Source organism: Somniosus microcephalus, chromosome 11, assembly GCF_052327205.1.
Source record: "Somniosus microcephalus isolate GS21.2 chromosome 11, FLI_Smic_1.0, whole genome shotgun sequence".
NCBI classification, from domain to species: domain Eukaryota; kingdom Metazoa; phylum Chordata; class Chondrichthyes; order Squaliformes; family Somniosidae; genus Somniosus; species Somniosus microcephalus.
The window spans coordinates 91,292,663-91,318,061 of record NC_140997.1 but is presented as its reverse complement, the minus strand read 5'-3'; the positions used below and the strand labels follow the sequence as shown (position 1 = coordinate 91,318,061).

Sequence of the window (25,399 nt, the reverse complement as noted above, 5' to 3'; positions counted from 1 at the left end):
TGCTGCAAAAATAGAAAATGCTGGAAATACATTGCAGGTCAGTGAGCACGTGAAAAAGAGGGGCCTTGTTTACAATGTTGATTCTGAAAGACCTGTGTGTTGCCAGCCTGGTCTAATTTCCGATCTCTAGTGTTCTTTCTATCTCTAGTTAAGGTGCTTTGCCCCATTCCGTGCAGGGTTGTGGGATGCTCTGTACCACAGACCCCGTTGGCTGTAACCCTAACCCTAACCCACAGACCTAACTGTTGCCAGCTCCTTGCTTTCTTTACTCAGCCACTCTTAATGTTTTCTTTTTTTTCCCGACAGGGCTCCGTCACCGACCAAGCGTAAAGAACACACTCAAGAGAAATCCAAAGACAGAACGAAGGAGAAATCCAGCATCAAGGAGTCAAGTGAGAAAGAACGAGGTCGTGATAAGACCCGCAAGCGGAGGAGTGCCTCAACTGGGAGCAGCAGCACCAGGTACAGGGAGAGCAGGCGGTTTGGGGACCAGTTACTATTACATAGGCCACTCAGACACAGAGCTGGGGCCTATGTGAGAGTTGATATTTTTTCCTAGGGCAGGGCTCAAGTGTGGGGTGTGGCCTGTATGCAGCAGCAGTGTGTTTGTGTACCAATATGGTAACTTCAGGTTCTTTAAAAATCCTTCCATGGTTAAATGTTCTCGGGCAGGACACAACGGGTATGATCGTTCTAAAATGCCTTTCATGATATTTGACATTATAGAGGACTGGTTGTTGCAGTGGGTTAGACACTGGGCCAAGAATCCAGTGCATGCTCAGAGACTTGAGCACATAATCGAAGTAGACCCTCCAGTCCAGTACTGAGGGAGTGCTACATTGTTGGAGGTGCCGTCCTTTGGATGAGATGTAAAACCAAGTTGCCCTGTTCCAGTGGCCCATGGCGCTGTTGGCAGCAGAGCTGTGAGTTCTCCCGGAGTCCTGGCCAACATTCCTCCCTCAACCAACACCAAGAACACATTGACTGGTCATTTATCTTGTTGTCTGTGGGCCCTCACTGCACAGAGTAACTGCCACATTTATCTACCAAACAACGACGACTGCACTTCAATGGTAAATTCATTGAATGCAATGAGCTTTGGGATGTTTGAGAGATGTGATTTAAATACAAATTCCTGTTTTTCACACTGATGAGATGAAAGTCTCCGTAGAAACAAAAGTCAATCTAAATCCCTTGTGTATATATAAAGGCCATGCCTCGCCGTGGGACATGGCGGCATATGGGGCATTACTATTTGTGTCAACACCCCTGGGTTAGAGAGGGGAAAGCTAGCCAGGGGTTCTGTTCCGATACCAGGGTTTCGTTGTACAACTTGGCTTCCGCTTGCTCCCGTCGAAGAGACTCGAGGTGTTCGGCGCCTTCCCGGATGCTTCTCCTACACTTTGTGCGGTCTTGGGCCAGGGATTCCCAGATGTCGGTGGGGATGTTACACTTTTTCAAGGAGGCTTTGAGGGTGTCCTTGAAGTGTTTCCTCTGCCCACCTGGGGCTCTCTTGCCATGCCGGAGCTCCGAGTAGAGCGCTTGTTTTGGGAGTCTCGTATCGGGCATGCGGACAATGTGACCCGTCCATCGGAGCTGATCGAGCGTGGTCAAAGCTTCGATGCTGGGGATGTTGGCCTGTGCAAGAACACTGACGTTGGTGCGCCTATCCTGCCAATGGATTTGCAGGAACTTGTGGAGGCAACGTTGGTGGTACCTCTCCAGTGCTTTGAGGTGCCTGCTGTACATGGTCCATGTCTCTGAGGCATACAGCAGGGCGGGTATCACTGCTGCTCTGTAGACCATGAGCTTAGTGCCGGGTTTGAGGTCCTGGTCTTCAAACACTCTCTTTCTCAGGCGACCGAAGGCTGCACTGGCACACTGAAGGCGGTGTTGGACTTCGTCGTCGACGTCTGCCCTTGTTGACAGTAGGCTCCTGAGGTATGGAAAGTGGTCCACATTGTCCATGGCCTTGTTGTGGACTTTGATAATCGGGGGGCAGTACTGTGTGGCGGGGGCAGGTTGGTAGAGGACCTTTGTCTTACGGATGTTTAGTGTAAGGCCCATGCTCTCGTATGCTTCGGTGAAGGTGTTGACGATGGTTTGGAGTTCGACCTCTGAGTGAGCGCAGACAGAAGCATCGTCTGCATACTGTAATTCGACGACAGAGGATGGGACGACCTTGGATCTGGACTAGAGGCGACGGAGGTTGAACGGTTTCCCGTTTGTTCTGTAAATTAGCTCCACTCCAGTGGGGAGCTTACTGAGGGTGAGATGGAGCATTGCAGCAAGGAAGATCGAGAAGAGCATTGGTGCGATGACACAGCCTTGCTTGACCCCGGTTCATACGTGAATTGTGTCTGTGGTGGAACTGTTGGTCAGGATCACGGCTTGCATGTCGTCGTGAAGCAGGCAGAGGATAGTGACAAACTTTTGAGGGCAGCCGAATTTGAGGAGGACACTCCATAATCCCTCACGGTTGATAGCGTCGAAGGACTTTGTGAGATCAAAGAAGGCCATGTACAGCAGTTGGTGCTGTTCCCTGCATTTCTCTTGTAATTGACGTGCGGTGAAGATCATGTCCATTGTGCCCCTTAGTGGGCGGAATCCGCATTGCGACTGGGAGGAGCTCTTCAGCCACTGGGAGAAGGCGATTGAGGAGGATTCTTGCGATGACTTTCCCTGTGGCAGACAACAGGGAAACTCCTCTGTAATTACCACAATCGGACTTGTCACCTTTCTTGAAGATGGTCACAATTACGGCGTCTCTGAGATCCCCTGGCATGCTCTCCTTGTTCCAAATAAGAGAAATGAGTTCATGAATTCGCGCCAGTAATGCTTCTCCACCATGCTTTAGTGCCTCAGCGGGGATTCCATCTGCTCCTGAGGCCTCCTTGTTCTTCAGTTGTCGGATGGCCTTTTCAACCTCATGCCGGGCTGGGGTTGTGCTGAGATGGTGGCGGGATGGAGTTGAGGACACTCGTGTCGAAGACAGAGTCGTGGTTAAGGAGATCTTCGCAGTGCTCCTTCCAGCGGGCACTGACTGCCTCTCTCCTTGATGAGTACCTCTCCGTTCTTGGCCCGCAGTGGGGAAGGGCCTTGGGTGCGTGGGCCATAGATGGTCTTGATGCGCTAAAGAATCCACGCACGCTGTGGTTGTCGGCTAGCTGCTGGATACACACAAGGTGGTAGAAGTTTGGAATACACACAAAAGGTGGTAGAAGTTTGGAACTCTCTTCCGCAAATGGCAACTGATGCTAGATCAATTGTTAATTTTAAATCGGAGATTGATAGCTTTCTGTTAACTAAGGGTATTAAAGGATATGGGCCAAAGGCGGGTAAATGGAGTTAGGTCGCAGATCAGCCATGATCTCATTGAATGGCAGAGCAGGCTCAAGGGGCTGAATGGCCTCCTCCTGTTCCTGATGGCTGTCCAGTGACCCAAAAAGATTAAAAAGAGACTTTCATTTCTATAGCGCCTTTCATGACATCCCAAAGCACTTTACAGCCAATGAAGTACTTTTGAATTGTCTTCATTGTTGTAATGTGGGAAACACGGCAGCCAATTTGTACACAGCAAGCTCCCACATACAGTACTGTGATAATGACCAGATAATCTGTTTGTGATGTTGGTTGAGCGATAAATATTGGCCAGGACACCAGGGATAGCTCCCCTGCTCGTGTTCGAATAGTACCATGAGATCTTTTACCTTAAACTGACGTCTGCTCTCAGGTGAACATCTCATTCGAAAGACGGCACCTCTGACAGTGCAGCACTCCTTCAGTAATGCACTGGGCGTGTCGGCCTAGATTTTTGTGCTCAAGTCTCGAGTGGGATTTGAACCCACAACCTTCTGACTCAGGCTAGGGTTCTACCAACTGAGCCACGGCTGACGCTGAGATCAGCCAACTTGGTACGGTCTGATATACCTGGGAGCTGCTGATCTATGTAGCTTCGTCTGATCGGCAACAAAATCAGGTTCAGTTTGCTTCAGTGATGCCCTTTGTGTGGTTTAGTATGCAACAGACTGATGTCAACCTACGGGTCTCGGTTTTAGACTGCACACTTGGAGCAGTGACTAGAGGTCAGCACACAGGGCTGAGATCTGAAGGTAGAGCTGTGCATCTTGCAAAATCTCACCGTTGGATTTGCCTGAATAGAATGCATTTCTGCTCTTGTGTTGAGAAGTGAAGGGCCACAGATCGGCCTAGTCCCTGGGTGTGTGTGGAGATGTGGAGGGCCACAGATCGGCCTAGTCCCTGGGTGTGTGTGGAGATGTGGAGGGCCACAGATCGGCCTAGTCCCTGGGTGTGTGTGGAGATGTGGAGGGCCACAGATCGGCCTAGATCCTGGGTGTGTGTGGAGATGTGGAGGGCCACAGATTGGCCTAGTCCCTGGGTGTGTGTGGAGATGTGGAGGGCCACAGATCGGCCTAGATCCTGGGTGTGTGTGGAGATGTGGAGGGCCACAGATCGGCCTAGACCCTGGGTGTGTGTTAAGATGCGAAGGGCCACAGATCGACCTGGTTCCTGAGTGTGTGTGGAGATGTGAAGGGCCACAGATCGACCTAGATCCTGGGTGTGTGTTATATAGAAACAGGCCATTCGGCCCCTCGAGCCTGCTCCGCCATTCGATGAGATCATGGCTGATCATCCAAACTCAGTACCCCATACCTGCCTTCTCCCCATATCCCTTGATACCTTTAGCTCTAAGAAATATATCTAACTCCTTCTTGAATATATTTAAAGACTTGGCCTCAACCGCCTTCTGTGGTAGAGAATTCCACAGGTTCACCGCTCTCTGGGTGAAGAAATTCTTCCTCATCTCTGTCCTAAATGGCTTACCCCTTATCCTTAGACTATGACCCCTGGTTCTGGACTCTCCGACCATCGGGAACATTCTACCTGCATCTAGTTTGTCCAGACCTGTCAGAATTTTATAAGTTTCGATGAGATCCCCTCTCATTCTTCTAAACTCCAGCGAGTATAATCCCAATCGACCCAATCTCTCCTCATATGTCATTCCTGCCATCCCAGGGATCAGCCTTGTAAATCTTCGCTGAACTCCTTCCATGCCAAGAACATCCTTCCTCAGATAAGGCGACCAAAACTGCACACAGTACTCAAGGTGTGGTCTCACCAAGGCCCTGTACGACTGCAGCAGGACATCCTTGCTCCTGTACTCAAACCCTTTCGCTATGAAGGCCAACATACCATTTGCCTTCTTCACCGCCTGCTGCACCTGCATGCTTACCTTCAGTGACTGGTGCACAAGGACACCCAGGTCTCGTTGCACTTCCCCTTCTCCCAATCTATTGCCATTCAGATAATAGTCTGCCTTTCTGTTTTTGACACCAAAGTGGATAACCTCGCATTTATCCACGTTATATTGCATCTGCCACGCTTCTGCCCATTCACCCAACCTGTCCAAATCATCCTGGAGTTTCTCGGTATCCTCCTCACAGCACACACGCCCACCCAGCTTTGTGTCGTCTGCAAACTTGGAGATATTACATCTAGTTCCCTTATCTAGATCATTAATGTATATTGTGAATAGCTGGGGTCCAAGGACCGATCCCTGCGGTACCCCACTAGTCACTGCCTGCCACTCGGAAAAAGACCCGTTAATTCCTACTCTGCTTTCTGTCCGCCAACCAGTTCTCTATCCAAGTCAATACCTTGCCCCCAATCCCATGTGCCTTAACTTTACACGCTAATCTCTTATGCAGGACCTTATCGAAAGCCTTTTGAAAGTCCAAATACACCACATCTACTGGTTCTCCCTTATCTATTTTCCCAGTTACATCCTCAAAAAATTCCAGTAGATTAGTCAAGCACGATTTACCTTTTGTAAATCCATGTTGACTTTGTCCGATCCTGTCACTGTTTTCCAAGTGCTCGGCTATTACATCCTTTATAATGGACTCTAGCATTTTCCCCACTACCGATGTCAGGCTTACCGGTCTGTAATTCCCCGCTTTCTCTCTACCACCCTTTTTGAATAGTGGGGTAACATTAGCTACCCTCTGTAATGTCCGTGTGTAATTGAGACACGGACTGCAGAAGTTGGTTATAACAGGTGTTTACTGAATGGAGACAAAACTGGGTCTACTATACAAAGTTACTACACAGGCTTATATACCGGGGTGGTCACTACTGGTACTGCAGTATACAGGGGCTGCAGAATATAGTTCCTTCTTCAAGGTATATACACTACAATTCCTCCCCTTTTAGCTAAACAGTACATAACATTCGATTAATAATTAAATAACATATTTACAATTACAGTTGCTATATACATTAGCTGAAGTTAATCAATTATAAATTCAGTCTTTGAGGAGGCTTCCTGATTCTGTCCGGATAACGCCTCTTTGGGGTATCAGGTTCTTCTGGCAAAGTTGATTCGGGATCAACGTCGTTGTTTGGTTCGTCTGCTTCCAATATCACCGATTCTGAGGTAGATGCAATTGGTACTTCGGTTTCATCACCAGGTGTATAGGACCGTGGTGTAGATTTGACGTTTTCCAGTGACTCTAGAATCTGGTCAGCATGGCGTCTTACAATGCTCTCTCCAACGTCCACGGTATACATTAGAGGTCCTTGCTGTGTGCAGATCGTTCCTGGCTGCCATTTCTCTGTGCGGTAGTCCCGGGCCAAAACTGGTTGACCTATCTTGAAACTCCTGGTTGGCCTTTCATTCATATTCTGAAACTGCCTGTTCTCCACATCTCTTCTGATGTTTGGCTTAACCAAATCCAAGTGGCATCTTAGTCTTCGATTGAAGAACATCATGGCTGAAGTTTGGTTGGTAACCGCATGTGTCGCATTCCGGTAGGCAAACAAGAAGTTATCCACCTTGTGTTGTAGGGTCATAGAGTTATACAGCACAGAAAGAGGCCCTTCGGCCCATCGTGTCTGCGCCGTCCATCAATCCCTGTCCAGTCTAATCCCATTTTCCAGCATTTGGTCCATAGCCTTGTATGCAATGGCATTTCAAGCGCTCATCCAAATGCTTCTTGAATGTTATGAGGGTTCCTGCCTCTACCACCCTTTCAGGCAGTGAGTTCCAGATTCCAACCACCCTCTGGGTGAAAAAGTTTCTCCTCAAATCCCCTCTAAACCTCCTGCCCCTTACCTTGAATCTATGCCCCCTTGTTATTGACCCCCCTACTAAGGGGAAAAGTTCCTCTTTATCTACCCTATCTATGCCCCTCATCATTTTGTACACCTCAATCAGGTCCCCCCCTCAGCCTTCTTTGCTCCAAGGAAAACAACCCCAGCCTGTTTAGTCTTTCTTCATAGCTGAGGCGCTCTATCCCAGGTAACATCCTGGTGAATCTTCTCTGCACCCTCTCCAAAGCAATCACATCCTTCCTATAGTGAGGCGACCAGAACTGCACACAGTACTCCAGCTGTGGCCTCACCAGCGTTTTGTACAGCGCCATCATAATCTCCCTGCTCTTATATTCTATGCCTCGGCTAATGAAGGCAAGTATCCCATATGCCTTTTTAACCACCTTATCTACCTGTTCCGCTGCCTTCAGGGATCTATGTACATGTACACCAAGGTCCCTCTGACCCTCTGTACTTCCTAGGGTCCTACCACTCATTGTGTATTCCCTTGCCTTATTTGTCCGTCCAAAATGCATCACCTCGCACTTTTCAGGGTTAAATTCCATTTGCCACTTTTCCGCCCATCTGACCAACCCGTTTATATCGTCCTGTAGCCTGAGGCTTTCCTCCTCGCAATTTACCACCCCACCAATTTTCGTGTCATCTGCGAACTTACTGATCATACCTTTTACATTCTCATCCAAATCATTTATGTAGATCACAAACAGCAAGGGACCCAGCACCGATCCCTGAGGTACCCCACTGGACACAGGCTTCCAGTCACAAAAGCAACCTTCGACCATCACCCTCTGCCTTCTGCCACTCAGCCAGTTTATGATCCAACGCGCCAAGGCACCCTGGATCCCATGGGCTCTTACCTTCTTGACCAGTCTCCTATGCGGGACTTTGTCAAAGTCCATGTATACCACATCCACAGCATTTCCCTCATCCACACACCTAGTCACCCCCTCGAAAAATTCAATCAGATTGGTCAGACGTGATTTACCCTTGACAAAGCCATGCTGACTATCCCCGATTAATCCTTGCCTCTCCAAGTGGAGACTAATTTTGTCCCTCAGAATTTTTTCCAATAATTTCCCTACCACAGATGTTAGGCTCACTGGCCTGTAATTCCCTGGTTTATCCCTGCTACCCTTCTTGAATAATGGTACTACGTTAGCTGTTCTCCAGTCCTCTGGTACATCCCCTGTGGCCAGAAAGGTTCTGAAAATTTGTGTCAGAGCCCCTGCAATCTCCTCCTTTGCCTCACACAACAGCCTGGGATACATCTCGTCCGGGCCTGGGGATTTATCCACTTTTTGGCCTGCTAAAACCGCTAGTACCTCCTCCCTCTCGATGCTAATATGTTCAAGTATGTCACAGTCCCCTTGCCCGATTTCTATGTCTACATCGTCTTTCTCCATAGTGAACACAGATGCAAAAAATTCATTTAAAACCCCGCCTACATCATCTGGCTCTACACACAGATTGCCACTTTGGTCCCTAATGGGCCCTACCCTTTCCCTGGTTATCCTCTTGCCCTTAATATACTCATAAAACATCTTAGGATTTTCCTTTATTTTGCTCGCCAGTGTTATTTCATGGCCCCTCCTCGCCCTCCTAATTTCTTTTTTAAGTATGCCCCTGCACTTTTTATACTCCTCTAGGGCTTCCTCCGTGTTTAGTCTTTTGTAACTGCCAAAAGCCCCCCTTTTTTTCCTAATGCATTTTTGTATATCCCTTGTCATCCAAGGTTCCCTTTGCTTGTTGGTCCCACCCTTGACCTTTACAGGAACATGTTGGCGTTGTACTCTCTCTATTTCCCTTCTGAAAGTCCCCCACTGCTTTGATGTGGATTTTCCTATAAGTAGCTGCTCCCAGTCCACTTTGGCCAGATCCTGCCTTATCATATTAAAATCGGCCTTCCCCCAATTTAGAACCCTTATTTCCGGGCCGTCTTTGTCTTTTTCCATGACCACCTTAAATCTCACCGAATTATGGTCACTGTCGCCAAAATGCTCTCCTACTGACACTTCCACCACTTGCCCGGCTACATTCCCTAGAATTAGGTCCAGTACCGCCCCCTCTCTTGTAGGACTTTCTACATGTTGGCTCAAAAAGCTCTCCTGGATGCACTTTAAGAATTCTGCACCCTCTAAGCCTTTCACACTCTGACTATCCCAATTAATATTGGGGAAGTTGAAATCCCCCACTATTATTACCCTATTATTTTCGCACTTCTCTGAGATTTGCCTACATATCTGTTCCTCTATCTCCCCCTGACTGTTTGGGGGCCTATAGTACACTCCCAGCAAAGTGCTTGCCCCCTTTTTGTTTTTAAGTTCTACCCATATGGCCTCATTAGAGGAACCCGCTAATATATCATCCCTCCTTACAGCAGTAATTGATTCCTTAATTAATATTGCAACACCCCCTCCCCTTTTACACCCCCCTCTGTCTCGCCTGAAGATTCTATACCCCGGAATATTGAGCTGCCAGTCCTGACCCTCCCTCAACCATGTCTCCGCGATAGCAACAATATCGTACTCCCATGTGTTCAACAACAACTTCAGTTCATCCACCTTATTTGCAAGACTCCTTGCATTAAAAAAAATGCCTTCCAGCCTTGCCATATTCCCTTTTGCCTTCACATATTTGCTCTGCCTTCCCAGCTGACTTGTTTTTTCCTCCGTATTTGGCTGTAAATCACCCCCTACTATAGTTCCACTCTGTATCCCATCCCCCTGCCAAGTTAGTTTAAACCCCCCCCAGCTGTGCTAGCAAACCTCCCTGCAAGGATATTGGTCCCCCTCTGGTTCAGGTGTAAACCGTCCGACTTGTACAAGTCCCACCTTTCCCAGAAGCAGACCCAGTGATCCAGGAAACTAAAGCCCTCCCTCCTGCACCAACTCTTTAGCCACGCATTCATCTGTTCTATCTTCCTATTCCTATACTCACTAGCACGTGGCACCGGGAGTAATCCAGAGATTACAACCTTTGAGGTTCTGCTCTTTAATCTTCCACCTAGCTCCCTAAATTCTTGCTGCAGGACCTCATCCCTCTTTTTACCTATGTCGTTGGTACCAATGTGGACCACGACCTCTGGCTGTTCACCCTCCCCCTCCAGAATGCCCTGCAGCCACTCAGTGACATCCTTGACCCTGGCACCAGGGAGGCAACAAACCATCCTGGATTCACGTCTACGGCCACAGAAACGCCTATCTGTTCCCCTTACTATAGAATCCCCTACCACTATTGCTCTCCCACTCTTTTTCCTCCCTTCCTGGGCAGCAGGAGCACCCCCAGTGCCAGGAAGTTGGCTGCTGCTGCCTTCCCCTGGTGAGTCATCCCCCTCAACAGTATCCAAATCGGTATACCTGTTTGAGAGGGGAATGGTCACAGGGGTCTCCTGCACTACCTGCCTGCTTCTATTGCTCCGCCTGGTGGTCACCCATTTCCTTTCTTCCTGTGCAGCCCTTACCTGCGGTGTGACCAACTCACTAAACGTGTTATCCACGACCCTCTCAGCATCGTGAATGCTCCACAACCCATCCACCCGCAGCTCCAGCGCCTCAATGCGGTCTGCTAGTAGCCGCAGCTGGATGCATTTCCGGCACACGTGGTCATCAGGGGCACCTGCAGTGTCCCTGAATTCCCACATAGAGCAAGAGGAGCATAACACGGGGCTGGGCTCTCCTGGCATGACTTACCCTTTAATTAATTTAAATTAATTCACTATCACCAATTTAAAGATATCTCTAAGGCGCTTGTATAGTCTACCAACAGTCCCTGCTACACCAGAAAAGACCCTAGTAACTATAAACTACAGAGTTAAAGTTTAAAAAAGAAAAATCCTCACCAACCAATCACTTACCTGCTCCCTGGTGACGTCACACTCTGATTACTTTTGACCTCTCTCCCCGCTGCTGAGTTGGTAAGCCTCGCTGCTTGCGCCAGTTTTTATACCGGGCTCACCTCGCTGCTCCCTGCTCCGAACTGGTCGGGCCTCGCTGCTTGCGCCGGTTTTTATACCGGGCTCACCTCGCTGCTCCCTGCTCCGAACTGGTCGGGCCTCACTGCTTGCGCCGGTTTTTATACCGGGCTCACCTCGCTGCTCCCTGCTCCGAACTGGTCGGGCCTCCCTGCTTGCGCCGGTTTTTATACCGGGCTCACCTCGCTGCTCCCTGCTCCGAACTGGTCGGGCCTCCCTGCTTGCGCCGGTTTTTTATACCGGGCTCACCTCGCTGCTCCCTGCTCCGAACTGGTCGGGCCTCCCTGCTTGCGCCGGTTTTTATACCGGGCTCACCTCGCTGCTCCCTGCTCCTGTATGTCTTCATTACATATTGCCTTGATAGCCTTCTTGAATGTTTGAACGAACCTCTCAGCCAATCCATTGGTGGCTGGATGATATGGGGCGGATGTGTAATGCTTAACACCATTGTTCTTTAAGAACCTCTGGAACTCTTCAGACACAAACTGTGGTCCATTGTCGGAGCAAATCTGTTCAGGCAGCCCATTTCTGGCGAATATGGTTCGTAAGACTGTGATAGTTTTTTCTGTGGTGGTTGAGGACATTTTTATTACCTCTGTCCACTTTGAATGTGCATCCACCGCAATTAAAAACATCGAGTCCATAAATGGACCAGCAAAATCAATGTGTACCCTTTGCCATGGAGATGAGGGCCACTCCCATGGATGTAGAGGGGCTTGTGGTGGGGCGTTTTGGACTTTCTGGCATCCTGTACAGCTCTTGGTCATCTCTTCGATTTCTCTATCGATTCCCGGCCACCACACAAACGCTCTGGCTAAGTTCTTCATTTTTACCCCTCCCAGATGACCCTCATGAAGCTCATTGAGCACTCTATCCTTCAATTTGGGTGGAATTACTACTCTGGATCCACACATCAAGGTTCCTCGGCACACTGACAGCTGTTCTCTTCTCGGCGAGAATGCTGGCAACAGTGGTTCGCCATGTGCTGGCCATCCCTTCACCGTTAAATCATAGACCCTGGAGAGTGTCGGGTCATTTCGTGTTTCCTTTTCTATGTTTGCATTCGTCACAGGTAGACATTCGACTATGGTCGAGTGGAATATCTCCACAGGATCCACTGCAGGTGCTTCTTCCACCGTCGGCAACGGTAGGCGCGACAATCCATCAGCATTCCCATGCTGTTTAGTTCCTTTGTACTCTATGTCATATTGGTGTGCCCCTAGGAAAAGGGACCACCTCTGTAGCCGTTGTGCTGTCATTATCGGGACGCCCTTCTTAGGGTTGAAAATGGAGACAAAAGGTTGATGATCAGTTAGTAGAGTAAATTTCTGTCCGTGCAGGTAGTGATTGAACTTCTTCACCCCCCACACCAGGCTGAGGGCCTCTCTGTCAATCTGGGCGTAGTTACACTCGGCTGAAGTTAACGAGCGTGACGCAAAAGCTATCGGCCTCTGAACCATCAAGGAATTTATGTGACAGTACCGCTCCAACGCCGTAGGGAGACGCATCACACGCCAGTCTTATCGGTAGTGATGGGTTGTAGTGAGCCAATACTTCTCTTGAAGTGATCAGGCCTTTACAATTCTGAAAGGCCCGCTTACATTCATCGCTCCATTTCCATGCTACTCCAGTTTGTAGCAGGGCGTTCAGTGGGTGCAGAATTGTGAACAAATTCGGCAAAAACTTATGGTAGTAATTCACCAATCCGAGGAATGACCTCAGTTGCGACACATTTTCAGGCGCTGGAGCCTTAACTACCGCTTCAATTTTGTCAGGGGACTTATGTAACCCCTCTTCATCAATCACGTGGCCACAATACGATATTTGTTTCTTAAAAAACTCGCACTTGGGGCGATTGGCTCGTAGCCCATGTTCTCTTAGTCTAGTGAGCACCTGCTCTAGGTTGGCAAGGTGTTCACTGTCATTTTCACCTGTCGCTAGGATGTCGTCCAAGTAACACTGAGTCCCCGGAATCCCTTGCAGGACTTGTTCCATCGCTCTTTGCCATATAACCGGAGCTGATGCTACTCCGAATACCAGTCGATTATACTGGTAAAGACCTTTGTGAGTGTTTATCGTGAGATATTTCCTAGAGGATTCTTCAACCTCCATCTGCAAATATGCTTGCGCTAGGTCAATTTTTGTAAAACGTTTCCCTCCAGATAGTGAGGCGAAAATATCTTCTATCCTCCTGTGTGAAGGACTGGGTTCACAGTCACCTTGAAGTCCCCACAGATGCGAACCTTCCTTGGCTCCTCAGACTTATTGTTTAACGTTTTCTTCATGACAGGAATGATGGGTGTTGCCCACTCGCTCCAGTCTACCTTAGATAACACGCCTGCATTCTCCAGCTCTGCCTCGACGGCTGGGCGAATTGCATACGGTACTGGTCTTGCTTTGAAAAACTTGGGAATTGCATTCTCTTCTATTTTTATCGAGGCGGTTACGCCTTTAAGAGTTCCCAGTCCTTGTTGAAATACCTCTTTAGCGTTAGCTAAGATTTTTGACAATCGTCCAGGTGTGACGTCGTCATCCTTTTTACCAGCCACAGTCAGTGCCTGAATGGAGTGCCAGTCTAAACTTATCTTTCTGATCCATTCACGTCCCAATAACGGTGGTCCACCATCTTGCAGTATGTACAGATACAATTTTTGTATTTCCTTGCCGTTGTATTCGACAGGCACCCTTATTTTCCCTCTGGGGTATACTTTCTGCCCCGTATATGTCTTCAAGACAATGGATGTGTCTTTCAAGGGTATGTGTGAGAATAGCCGCTGGTAGTCTCGTCGATTCATGACGGTCAGGGCTGATCCTGTATCCAATTCCATTTTGACTTGGGACCCTGCTATCGTGAGGGTGACCCAAATGGTTCGGTAATCCTCTTTTGCGATTACGTTGTGTAGTTTGAGACAGCTTAGTCTCTTGTTCCCGGATTCACTATCGCTCTTCTGGTCTTCGGAACTACTGTCCGTCATCTTTTGCACTTTCCTGTACTTTTCCTTAGTAGTCTTTTTGTTGTCGTTAGTCTTCTTCCCGGACCTGCAAACTCGTGCAATGTGCCCCATCTTTCCGCATTGCCTGCATGTTTTGTCCTTGAACCAGCAGTCCTTCTGGTCATGGGTTGTTCTGCCGCAGCGATAACATTTTTCAAATCCCCGTGTCATTTCATGGGTGCCGTATTCCTGTGGCTTTTGCTGTATTTCCGCAGCTCCCCTTGCTGCTGCTTCGTACGATACTGCCACGCTGAAAGCCTTATCTAGCGTCAGCTCTTTCTCTGAGAGTAACCTCTTCTGGGTTCCTTCACTCAGGAGTCCACAGACAAATTTGTCCCGTAGGGCATCTGCCAGTCCTGCTCCGAACTGGCAGTGCTTTGATAGCTTGCGTAGTTCCGTAAGGTAATCAGCATTGCTCTCATCTTTATGCTGATTTCTCTTGTGGAATTTAAATCTTTCTGCTATCAGCAGCGGTGTAGGATTTAGGTGTTCCTGTAGGATATGAACAATTTCGTTAAAACTCTTCTCCATCGGTTTGACTGGAGTGATCAGGTTCCGCAATAGGCCGTACGTTCTTGTGCCCATTAAGTTTAGTAGTACCGATGCCTTTTTCTCATCGGCTATTTCATTTGCCTTGCAATATACTTCGACTCTTTCCACATACGTGGTCCAGTCTTCTATTTCATTATCGAAGGCAGTGATATTGCCAGTCTTCGGCATCTTGGCGATCTAAGATGGCGCCTCCCGCGCTTTGCCTTCTTCCCCGATTGAACAAAATGGCGCCTCCCGCGCTTTGCCTTCTTCCCCGATGGAACAAAATGGCGCCTCCCACGCTTTTCCTTCTTCCCCGCTGGATTAAGATGGCGCCTCCCGCGCTTTCTGTCTTTTCCGCTGTTGCTGGCGTTTTTATGCCTTGATGGCGACGCCCTATGGTCTTCGCGCGCTTCCCCCCGCGCTGCTGCCAACGCCGCTCTCCGCGGTCCCCGTGGCAAACTGCAGCTCCTCACGGCTTTCTGTGCTTCTAATTTCTTTTTCTTTTATTTTAATTACTGTTCCCGTCGTCAGAGCAGACCCAATGGGACACTTTCCTCCCTCTTCTCGGGTCTGTACGCTGCCCGGCTTCGTAGCACCGGCCGCGCCCTGTGTGCTCCACCCTCTCTCTCTCTCCCCGACAACGCTGCTCGGCCCCGTTGAAAAGCCACCCGATCGAGCTCTAGCCCGCCGCAGCCCAGGAAGGATCAGTGTACTACCTGCCACCAGCCCGATTAGCTGGAACACCATAGACTGGAGAACCAAGCCCAGCTCTCGACAACCTCTCCTGCAAATCTTCGAATTCGATGAATCAGAGGGCGGTTGCCCACGGTCGACGCCCGTTTCTTCTGTTTGTTTTTTTTTGGATTTCTTCCTTCTGGCTTCGACCTCTAATAACTTCGCTTCAGGGAAGGATCCCCGTGAGGTGGTGCAGAACTGTAGGTAAGTTCGGATCTGTTCGTCGCCAATGTAATGTCCGTGTGTAATTGAGACACGGACTGCAGAAGTTGGTTATAACAGGTGTTTACTGAATGGAGACAAAACTGGAACTACTATACAAAGTTACTACACAGGCTTATATATCGGGGTGGTCACTACTGGTACTGCAGTATACAGGGGCTGCAGAATATAGTTCCTTCTTCAAGGTACATACACTACACCCTCCAATCCATGGGTACAGTTCCAGATTCCAGTGAATTTTGGAAGATGATCAGCGATGCATCTTACTATTTCTAGGGCCACAGATCGGCTTGGTTCCTGAGTGTGTGTGGAGATGTGAAGGGCCACAGATCGGCTTAGATCCTGGGTGTGTGTTAAGAACATAAGAACATAAGAAATAGGAGCAGGAGTAGGCCAATCGGCCCCTCGAGCCTGCTCCACCATTCAATAAGATCATGGCTGATCTGATCCTAACCTCATATCTTCTATCACTCTGCATCCACCCGAACCCATGTGATCTCCCGGGAGAGGCGAAAAACCAGATAAAGACCCAATGGCCAATTTGGGAGAAAAAAATCTGGGAAATTCCTCTCCGACCCATCTAGGCGATCGAAATTCTTCCAGGAGATCACTCTGTCCCTATATTTTCTACAGTACTTACCTTCTGTAAAGGCGATCTCCACCCCAGCCAGGAACAGGAATAAAACCATCTCCTGAAATCTAACAGAATTAGAACACAGTAGGAGCAGAACAAGGCTACACGGCCCCTGGGCCCACTCCACTACCCACAGGGCCATGACCATTCCGAACCTAGACTCATGTCCAATTTCCTGCCCGCTCCCCGTAACCCTTAATTCCCTTTACTTCTAGGAAACTATCTATTTCTGTTTTAAATTTATTTAATGATGTAGCTTCCACAGCTTTCTGGGGCAGCAAATTCCACAAACCTACCACCCTCTGAGTGAAGAAGTTTCTCCTCATCTCAGTTTTGAATGAGCAGCCCCTTATTTTAAGATTATGCCCCCTAGTTCTAGTTTCACCCATCATTGGGAACATCCTCACCGCATCCACCCGATCAAGCCCCTTCACAATCTTGTATGTTTCAATAAGATCGCCTCTCATTCTTCTGAACTCCAATGAGTAGAGTCCCAATCTACTCAACCTCTCCTCATATGACCACCCCCTCATCCCCGGGATTAACCGAGTGAACCTTCTTTGTACTGACTCGAGAGCAAGTATGTCTTTTCTTAAGTATGGACACCAAAACTGTATGCAGTATTCCAGGTGCGGCCTTAAGATGTGAAGGGCCACAGATCGGCCTAGATCCTGGGTGTGTGTTGAGTGGTGAAGGGCCACAGATCGGCCTGGTCCTTGGGTGTGTGTTGGGTTGTGAAGGGCCACAGATCGGCCTGGTTCCTAAGTGTGTGTGGAGATGTGAAGGTCCACAGATCGGCTTAGACCCTGGGTGTGTGTTAAGATGTGAAGGGCCACAGATCGGCCTAAATCCTGGGTGTGTGTTGAGTGGTGAAGGGCCACAGATCGGCCTAGATCCTGGGTGTGTGTTGAGTGGTGATGGGCCACAGATCGGCCTGGTCCCTGGGTGTGTGTTGAGTTGTGAAGGGCCACAGATCGGCCTGGTTCCTGAGTGTGTGTGGAGATGTGAAGGTCCACAGATCGGCTTAGATCCTGGGTGTGTGTTAAGATGTGAAGGGCCACAGATCGGCCTGGTCCCTGGGTGTGTGTTAAGATGTGAAGGGCCACAGATCGGCCTGGATCCTGGGCTTGCCTGTTCTGTGCAGTGATGCTTCTCTCTCTCTTTTGGTAATTGTCTCTGTCATATCTTTAGTTCCAGCTCCAGTTCAGGATCCAGTTCCACCTCTGCCTCCAGCAGCGGATCGAGCTCCTCCTCTGCCTCCAGTCGCTCTGGAAGTTCCAGCAGTTCCCGTAGCTCCAGTTCCAGCTCTTCCTCTGGATCTCCAAGCCCGTCCCGGCGCAGACACACCAACAGGAGGCGCACTCGTTCAAAGTGAGTATAGTAAAAGCCCATCCAATCAAACCCCTCGCAAACAGTCAATCATCCCCTCTCTGTCAGTACAGTGTCTTTGGATCAGGGACCAGATCTTGTTCACATGTGGCGTTGGGACTTGTTCCTCAGTAGGTAGTGGTTAAATTACTGCACTAATAATCCAGAGAATGTGACTTCAAATCCCACTTTCGCTGTCTGAGAATTTGAGTTCAGTTTTTTTTTAAAGGAATCTGCCAATAAAAATCTGGTCTCAGTAAAAGTAACCATGAAGCTGCCGAATTGTCGTAAAAACCCGACTGGTTCGCTAATGTCCTTTAGGGAAGGAAACCCGCCGTCCTTACCCAGTCTAGCCTATACGTGACTCCAGTCCACACTGTGGTCAACTCTTAACTGCCCTCTGAAGTGACCTAGCAAACCACAATTGTATCAACCTGCTACACTGGTTTAAGAAGAAAGCCCACCATTGCCTTCTCAGGGAAACTGGGGATTGGGCAATAAATGCCGGCCTTCCCAGCGACGGCCACATCCCAAGAATTAATTTTTAAACAAAGGTTGACACAGCATCTGTTAGCTCCTTGTAGTTAAAGAGCGTGTCAATTTCAGATGTGTTAATTTAAACTGATCTGATGTGTGATTTGAGCAGAGGTGTTGATCCACATTCAATCTGCAACTGAGAGCATGGCATAATTTTATGTTCAGGATTAATGATCAGGTGCTTTGCCCTTTAAATTGGTGCATTCCAGTAATCTAAATCATAGAGTACAACTGATGCATAGAGTACAGAAGCAAGGAAGTTATGCTAAACCTTTATAATACCCTGGTTAGGCCCCAGCTGGAGTATTGTGTCCAATTCTGGGCACCACACTTTAGGAAGGATGTCCAGGCCTTAGAGAGGGTGCAGAGGAGATTTACTAGAATGGTACCAGGGATTTGGAGACTTCAGTTATGTGGAGAGACTGGAGAAGCTGGGCTTGTTCTCCTTAAAGCAGAGAAGTTTAAGAGGAGATTTGAGCGAGGTGTTCAAAATCATGAAGGTTTTAGATAGAGTAAATAAAGAGAAACTGTTTCCAGTGACAGAAGGGTTGGCAACCAGAGGGCACAGATTTTAAGTGATTGGCAAAAGAACTAGAGGCGACATGAGGAAAAAAATGTTTTACGCAGCGAGTTATTATGATCTGGAATGCAGAAAGGGTTGTGGAAACAGATTCAATAATTTTCAAAAGGGAATTGGATAAATACTTGAAGTGGAAAAATTTGCACTGCTCTGGGGAAAGAGCAGGGGGGAGTGGGACTAATTGGAGAGCTCTTTCAAAGAGCCGTCACAGACTCGATTGGCCAAATGACCTCCTCCTGTGCTGTACAAGTGGATGTGCAGGGTTGCTGTGTCAAGAATGCAAACATGTCTTGCCAGCAGGAATTTAGCTCAAATCAGAGCTACCGCCTTGAAATTTTGACTTTTTCAGATAACATTTCAGCTCAGTCTGTTATAAAACATTGCACCAAATACAAACCAAAATGCATCGGAGCATTAAAAGCCATTAAAGGAAATCTTTGCCTTGATGAAGAATGACGCACCTACAGTGATCCTTGTCTATCCTTTATCGACCTCGTGTCCCCGAATGTAACACTTATGTGGGGTTTTCCATTGTTTTGTTTCAACAACAATTAGAAACATTCAGTATGATTGTTTTTAGATGTGATGCTCCATTTTATTGAGGCAGTACTTTGCACAACATACACTGAGTTGGTTAAGCTGTAAATGCCCAGAAGCAATGAGCATGTTTACATGTTCCCTGTCAGTGATACTGTGTGGGGAGGGAGGGAGGGGGAAGCAGGTTGCAGCTATTTTCTCAGCTCGAGGCAGTTACCATGCACCCTGTTTGATTGGCATACATTTCCCCAACGCCTTATGCCTGCTTGCTTAGGGAGAGCTGGCAAGCACCAGCTTGCTACAGCTGTGGTCTGTAGCAGGACGCCCTCAGTCACTGGTCACCACGGGAGGGCCGAGAGGATTGCACCCCAGCCCTCATGGCCTCCTGGGCACCTCTCCAAAATGATTGGATTGGGAGATATCCCCTCCAGTGGGCATCTTCCAGGGAATTGGGTGGAGTTTGTGTAGGATGTGGTTTGTTCGGTGTATGATCTTGAGTTCATATATTCTCCTTCATGTAGGGGGCTCTGACATAATGGTGCCTCAGTCTCCTTCCCAGGCCCATTGACATGGTTGTGAATGTGGTGAATATAGGGTATTGGTGCCTCAGTTTCCTTCCCAGGCCCATTGACATGGTTGTGAATGTGGTGAATATAGGGTATTTTGGCATTGGGGCAAGGTGGGGGTTATAGAGGCGTAGATGGTGGGGGCAAGGATTGGATTGTGCTGAGTGTTGACTGCAGTGTGTGATTTTATGATTGTGGATTAGGGCGAGTGTGTGAGGTAGAGTTTGCCAGTCAGCTGTTGGAAGGCCTCGTTGTGACTCATGGAGATGGTCCATCAGGCCCCCTTCGAGCTTGACGTTCTAAATCCTCTCTCGTTGAGTTACTGGGAAATCCAGTCACATCTTAAATCAGACGCAGAGCTCTCCAAGTTGAATGGGAGGGGGTTCTGTTTTGAAGTCTCTTCTATTAATTTTCCCTCTGACTTTCTTCTCACCGAAAGACATTGACTCTAGGCTGGGTAAAGTTACACGAGCGCTGGTTCCCCTCCATTACTGTGCTCTGTGATCTTTGACAGTGACAGTCAACAAGCTATTTCTTCACTGGAGCATCGCATGTGTAACGTTTTAAGTTTTTCGGCTGCAGTGGCAGAACAGCCAGGCTGGGTGTGAAGGGACGAGGGGCCGCAGGAGGCGAGGGGCTGCTCCAGGGGGGAAGGGGAAGTTACATCGAGCTGAGCAGCTTGTTCTGAAACAGAATGTCAGTGTGGAGTGTAAATAACACCAAGATTCTTTCGCTTAAACTGCACCAGAATACTTGGCGAGAATGAATTGGACTCGACCGTTCAAGGCCATTGTGTTGTAGTAAACAGCGCTCTACGCCGTGTGTACATATAAACTGTTCTTTGTTGCTTTGACAGATCTAAATCCCCGAAACGAGATGACAAGGAAAGAAAGAAAAGAAGTCCGACTCCCAGACCCACCAAAGTGCACATCGGCAGGCTGACCAGGAACGTGACCAAGGTACCTCTTCTGTCTAATTCCTGCGGGTCGCAAGTCTCCTTTGTAAATTGTCATGTCGCAGGCAGCTGTACAGGAAGGGGGTGATGGTCAAGCTATGTTTGTACTTAAATCTGTGCTGAACTGCAGCCCTGAATGAACGGAGCTGTTGGGGTTTTCGGTAAGAAGGGCACTAGGACCCTGTGGCTCTGGCCCACACAGTGCAGGGTGATCTGGATTTAAGCATTCTCTCTCTGCTCTGTGGGTTACACTGTTTGCACCTACAGTCTCTGAAGGTATTGGTTCCCTCAGTTGTTTGCCCTCCACCCCCTGTGACAGGGTTTGCAGCCTAGTCCTCGACTCCTGAAAGCCTCTACTGAGCACTTACCAAGAGGCTGCTCTCCATTGACCTGCTGGGTTGTTCTGATCTCGATTGCGGTGTTACAGGTGACCTCGGCTCCTTTGGGGTTTCCCACAGCTAACCACAATTTAGTGATCCCTCGCTCAGTGCGCACGACATTGGGCGAGGTCAGGATGGGGCTCGGCTGTGAAGCCTCCCACTGCCAAGTAGTTGCTGACACTTGTCATGCAGAATGATCACTGGGGTGAGTGACTGCAAGGCCGCTGGCACCATTGGTAAGGAGGGGACAATTGGGTTGGAGTATGTGAGCAGCTGGGGTGGGAGACTCCTGGTTTTCCCCTCCATGGGGAAAGTGCCAGTCTGTCCATGGTGACATGGCTGGGCAGTGGATCAGTGTCTGACTGCCCCCTGGTGCTGTGTGTTAGCACTCTGTGCTGCACTGTATCTACAGTCACTTGGGCGAGGGGAGCGGAGTGAACTGGTTCAAAGAAAGTGGGAAAAGAAACTCAATGTTGTAAAGGTTTGAGTGACAGCCTGGTAACTGGAGTGGAAGAGAGGGAAGTGTGAAGGGGAAATAAAGGGCAAAAGAAAACAGAAAGCCATTGGTTAAAGAGGAAGAGGCGCACGGAACTGTCCCGAGTTCAGCACGTATTTGGCAATCTCATGGCCGTGTGTAATGGTTAAATCTGTATTCCTGTGGATACTAACAGATCTCAGTGTAACTTATTTAACGTAACCGCGCTAAAACTCCCTTCACCAACCCTCGGGGCTCACAAACCAGTGAGCAAGAAATACAGGCAGTAGTTTGGTTTGTGTGCTGGATGGTCAGGACTTGTAGTGGCGGGGGTTGCCTGTGGGCTGTAGTTCAGGTACCCTCCTGTAAGGGCTGTTCTTCTGGGATTTGGGCAGAGGAGAAGGGAGCCTGATGTGGGAGTGCTTGAAATGGAAAGTGTTGCACTCCCTGACGATAACATCCCTCACCTCAGTGAGTACAAAGGAAGCTGGAAAGTTGTGTGTTCATCCTGGGTCCTGTTGGCTCCCTGTCCGGCAGTGCCACGATTTAAAAATTCTCGTCTTTGTTTTCAAATCCCTCCGTAGCCTCACCTCTCCCTATCTCTGTAACCTCCTCCAGTCCCACAACCCTCCGAGATCTCTGCGCTCTTCTGGCCTATTGCGCATCCCCGATCTTCATTGCTCCACCATTGGTTACCGTGCCTTCAGCTGCCTTGGCCCTAAGCACTGGAATTCCCTCTCTACCTTTCTCTCCCTCCTTAAAACCTACCTCTTTGACCAAGCTTTTGGTCACCTGTCCTAATACCTCCTTGTGTAGCTCGGTGTCACATTTTGTTTGATAACACTCCTGTGAAGCACCTTGGGATGGTTTGCTATGTTAAAGGTGCTATATAAATACAAGTTATTGTGGGATGAATGGATGTCCCACTTTGATCTGTGTGTGTCCTGGTGCTGCAGTCCATGACTGTCTCTCTGCGCCACAGGAACACATTATGGAGATCTTCTCTACTTATGGGAAGATTAAGCTGATCGACATGCCGCTGGACCGCCTACACCCGCACCTGTCCAAGGGCTACGCCTACGTGGAGTTTGAGAACCCGGATGATACAGAGAAGGCTTTGAAGCATATGGATGGAGGTAACAGCCAGTGCAGAGACAAGGCTCCACTGTGCGGTTTTAACACTGAAGCAATGCATAATCAGTCAACTATCACCAGACTACGGCAGCATTTACAGACTGGCCAAAATCATCAGTAAAACAACAGCAGCATTACTAATAAACTGTACTAAATGCTCCTGTACACCAGTACGTGGGCTCGTTTTAGACGCCCTGCCTAAATGGGAAAAATAACCCTGTACATTGTACGATGGTATTTTGAGATTACAGCACTTGTAGAGTATTTTAACTGTTATAGGATGATTACTCAGTTCCTCCCTTCTATTGCCTTTCGAGTGTTGGAAACCAGTGCTTGGAGTCTTCCAACACTCTGATTTGATATCCGAATGTGCTGGCTTGGCTCAGTGACTGAATCAGAAGGTGGTAGATTCAAGTTCCACACCAGACCTTGAGCTGATGGTCCAGGCTGAGTGGCACTGTGTTACCAGGGGGTGCTGTGCTGCGTTACGTTACCAGGGGGTGCTGTGCTGAGCTGTGGGGGGTGGGTGCTGCGTTACATGGGGGAGCTGTGCTGCGTTACATGGGGGAGCGGTGCTGCATTGTGGGGGGTGGGTGCTGCGTTACCAGGGGGAGCTGTGCTGAGTTGTGGGGGGTGGGTGCTGCGTTACCAGGGGGTGCTGTGCTGCGTTACATGGGGGAGCTGTGCTGCGTTACATGGGGGAGCGGTGCTGCATTGTGGGGGGTGGGTGCTGCGTTACCAGGGGGAGCTGTGCTGAGTTGTGGGGGGTGGGTGCTGCGTTACCAGGGGGAGCTGTGCTGCGTTACATGGGGGAGCTGTGCTGCGTTACATGGGGGAGCGGTGCTGCATTGTGGGGGGTGGGTGCTGCGTTACCAGGGGGAGCTATGCTGCGTTACCAGGGGGAGCTGTGCTGAGTTGTGGGGGGTGGGTGCTGCGTTACCAGGGGGTGCTGTGCTGCATTGTGGGGGGTGGGTGCTGTGTTACTAGAGGGTGCTGTGCTGAGTTGGGGGGGGGGGCTGTGTTGTCCAGGGTGTGGGGTGCTGTCCTGAAACCAAAGTCATGGCTGCCTGTTGAAGTGATATTAAAGATCCTACGGTACTATTCAGGGAGGAGCAGGGATTTCTCCTGCTGTCCTGGCCATTGTTGCTCCCCCGTTGCTGCTGGTGCGGATGGTTAGCGGGTTTACCTGCTGTCATTCTGCGGAGGTGAGTCGCTGGGTCACGCAGCACCCACCCCCCCACAACGCAGCACAGCTCCCCCTGGTAACGCAGTGCCACTTAGCCTGGACCGTCATCTCAAGGTCTGGGGTGGTTGTGTAAATGCAATGGTCGCTCCATCTGTTGAGCTGCACTCTTTCTTTCCCACATTTTACCCGATTTCTGTTCTGTGCAGGTCAGATCGACGGCCAGGAAGTGACGGCCACTGCCGTGTTGGCTCCGCGGCCCAGACCTTTGCCGCGACGAATCACCCCACCACGTAGGATGCCGCCGCCTCCTCCCATGTGGCGCAGATCACCACCGCGAATGAGGAGAAGGTTAGTTACAAGATTCCCATTTAAACTGCACAGTTCCCTGGGGTGGGGTGGGGTGGGTTTGGTGCAGGTGTGGTTATTTCGCCAGGCGGTTTGATGCTTGAACATAAGGTGTGAGGGTCTGAATCTATGAATAGTTTGCTGGGGTGGGTTTGCCGCTTGGTTCCGGAGTGGTTTGTCATTTGGTTCCGGCGTGGTTTGCGGGTGAGGGTCGCTATATGGAAGTGCAGAGCCGACTTAATGCCATACACTTGTCTCCTGCCACAGGTCCCGATCACCTCGCAGACGCTCGCCAGTCCGCAGACGGTCCCGGTCGCGATCGCCAGGACGCCGGCGTCACCGCAGCAGGTCCAGCTCCAACTCTTCACGATAAAGACTGTGAAATCTCGGGGGCTTCTGCCCCCAAGAGAAATCTTGAAATGTTGGCTCAAAAGTACATCGGAAATTTAGCAAAATTTCCCCATCTCTTACTCTGTTCAGGTTGTATTTTACTTCAGTTGTGTAATTCGGGGGGGCGGGGAGGGGTGTTGACAAATACTGTATTTTACATGTTTGCACATAATGTGTGCTGTGTTTGGGACAGGGAGGGGGGAATAAGCCCGTGTCTGTGTGCGAGAGAATCTTCAATGTGGCTGTACGTTGAATGTGGGCAGACGCGGAACACTATCCAGTCATCAAGGTATGGTAACCAGGATGGCACCTGGAGTCGTGCTTGGGCATCTTTAGTAGCAGTGCTGGAAAGCTCCCTGTTGTGGAGCAGTTTAGACTCCATTGTCAGATTGGCCTAATCAGTCAGTGCCTCAAAATAAACCAAGCATTGTTGAGATGAAGTAGGTGCTACTCTGAGTGTTACACTGTCCTGGCAACGAGATGGGGTTGGTTTGAACATTGTTCCGTTCTTCCACACCAAACTGAGAATGAAATGAGAAGTAACGTTTGGGTTCAGATGTGAGATTTTATTAACGGAGGTAATATTCTGCAGGAGCTCCGCATCGAGCAGTGACCTTGTCCAATTGCTTTGGATTTTTGTATTGCTTTCTAGTTGGATCCTTTGCTGTATTTGTACCATTTTTGTGTATAAGTTCTGTACTTCAATAAATCCAGGATCATTATA

General features: G+C 49.2%; 1 protein-coding gene across 1 annotated transcript; it reads left to right on the top strand.

The window, feature by feature from the left end:
- Positions 1–289: 289 nt before the first annotated feature.
- rnps1 (RNA binding protein S1, serine-rich domain) lies at positions 290–25,399 on the top strand (the record flags this gene model as incomplete). The annotated part of the gene is made up of 6 exons (XM_085999954.1): positions 290–462; positions 17,414–17,593; positions 20,667–20,769; positions 22,603–22,756; positions 24,147–24,288; positions 24,553–25,399. Coding segments are annotated over 6 exons (858 nt in total), but the record flags the coding sequence as incomplete, so codon positions are not given.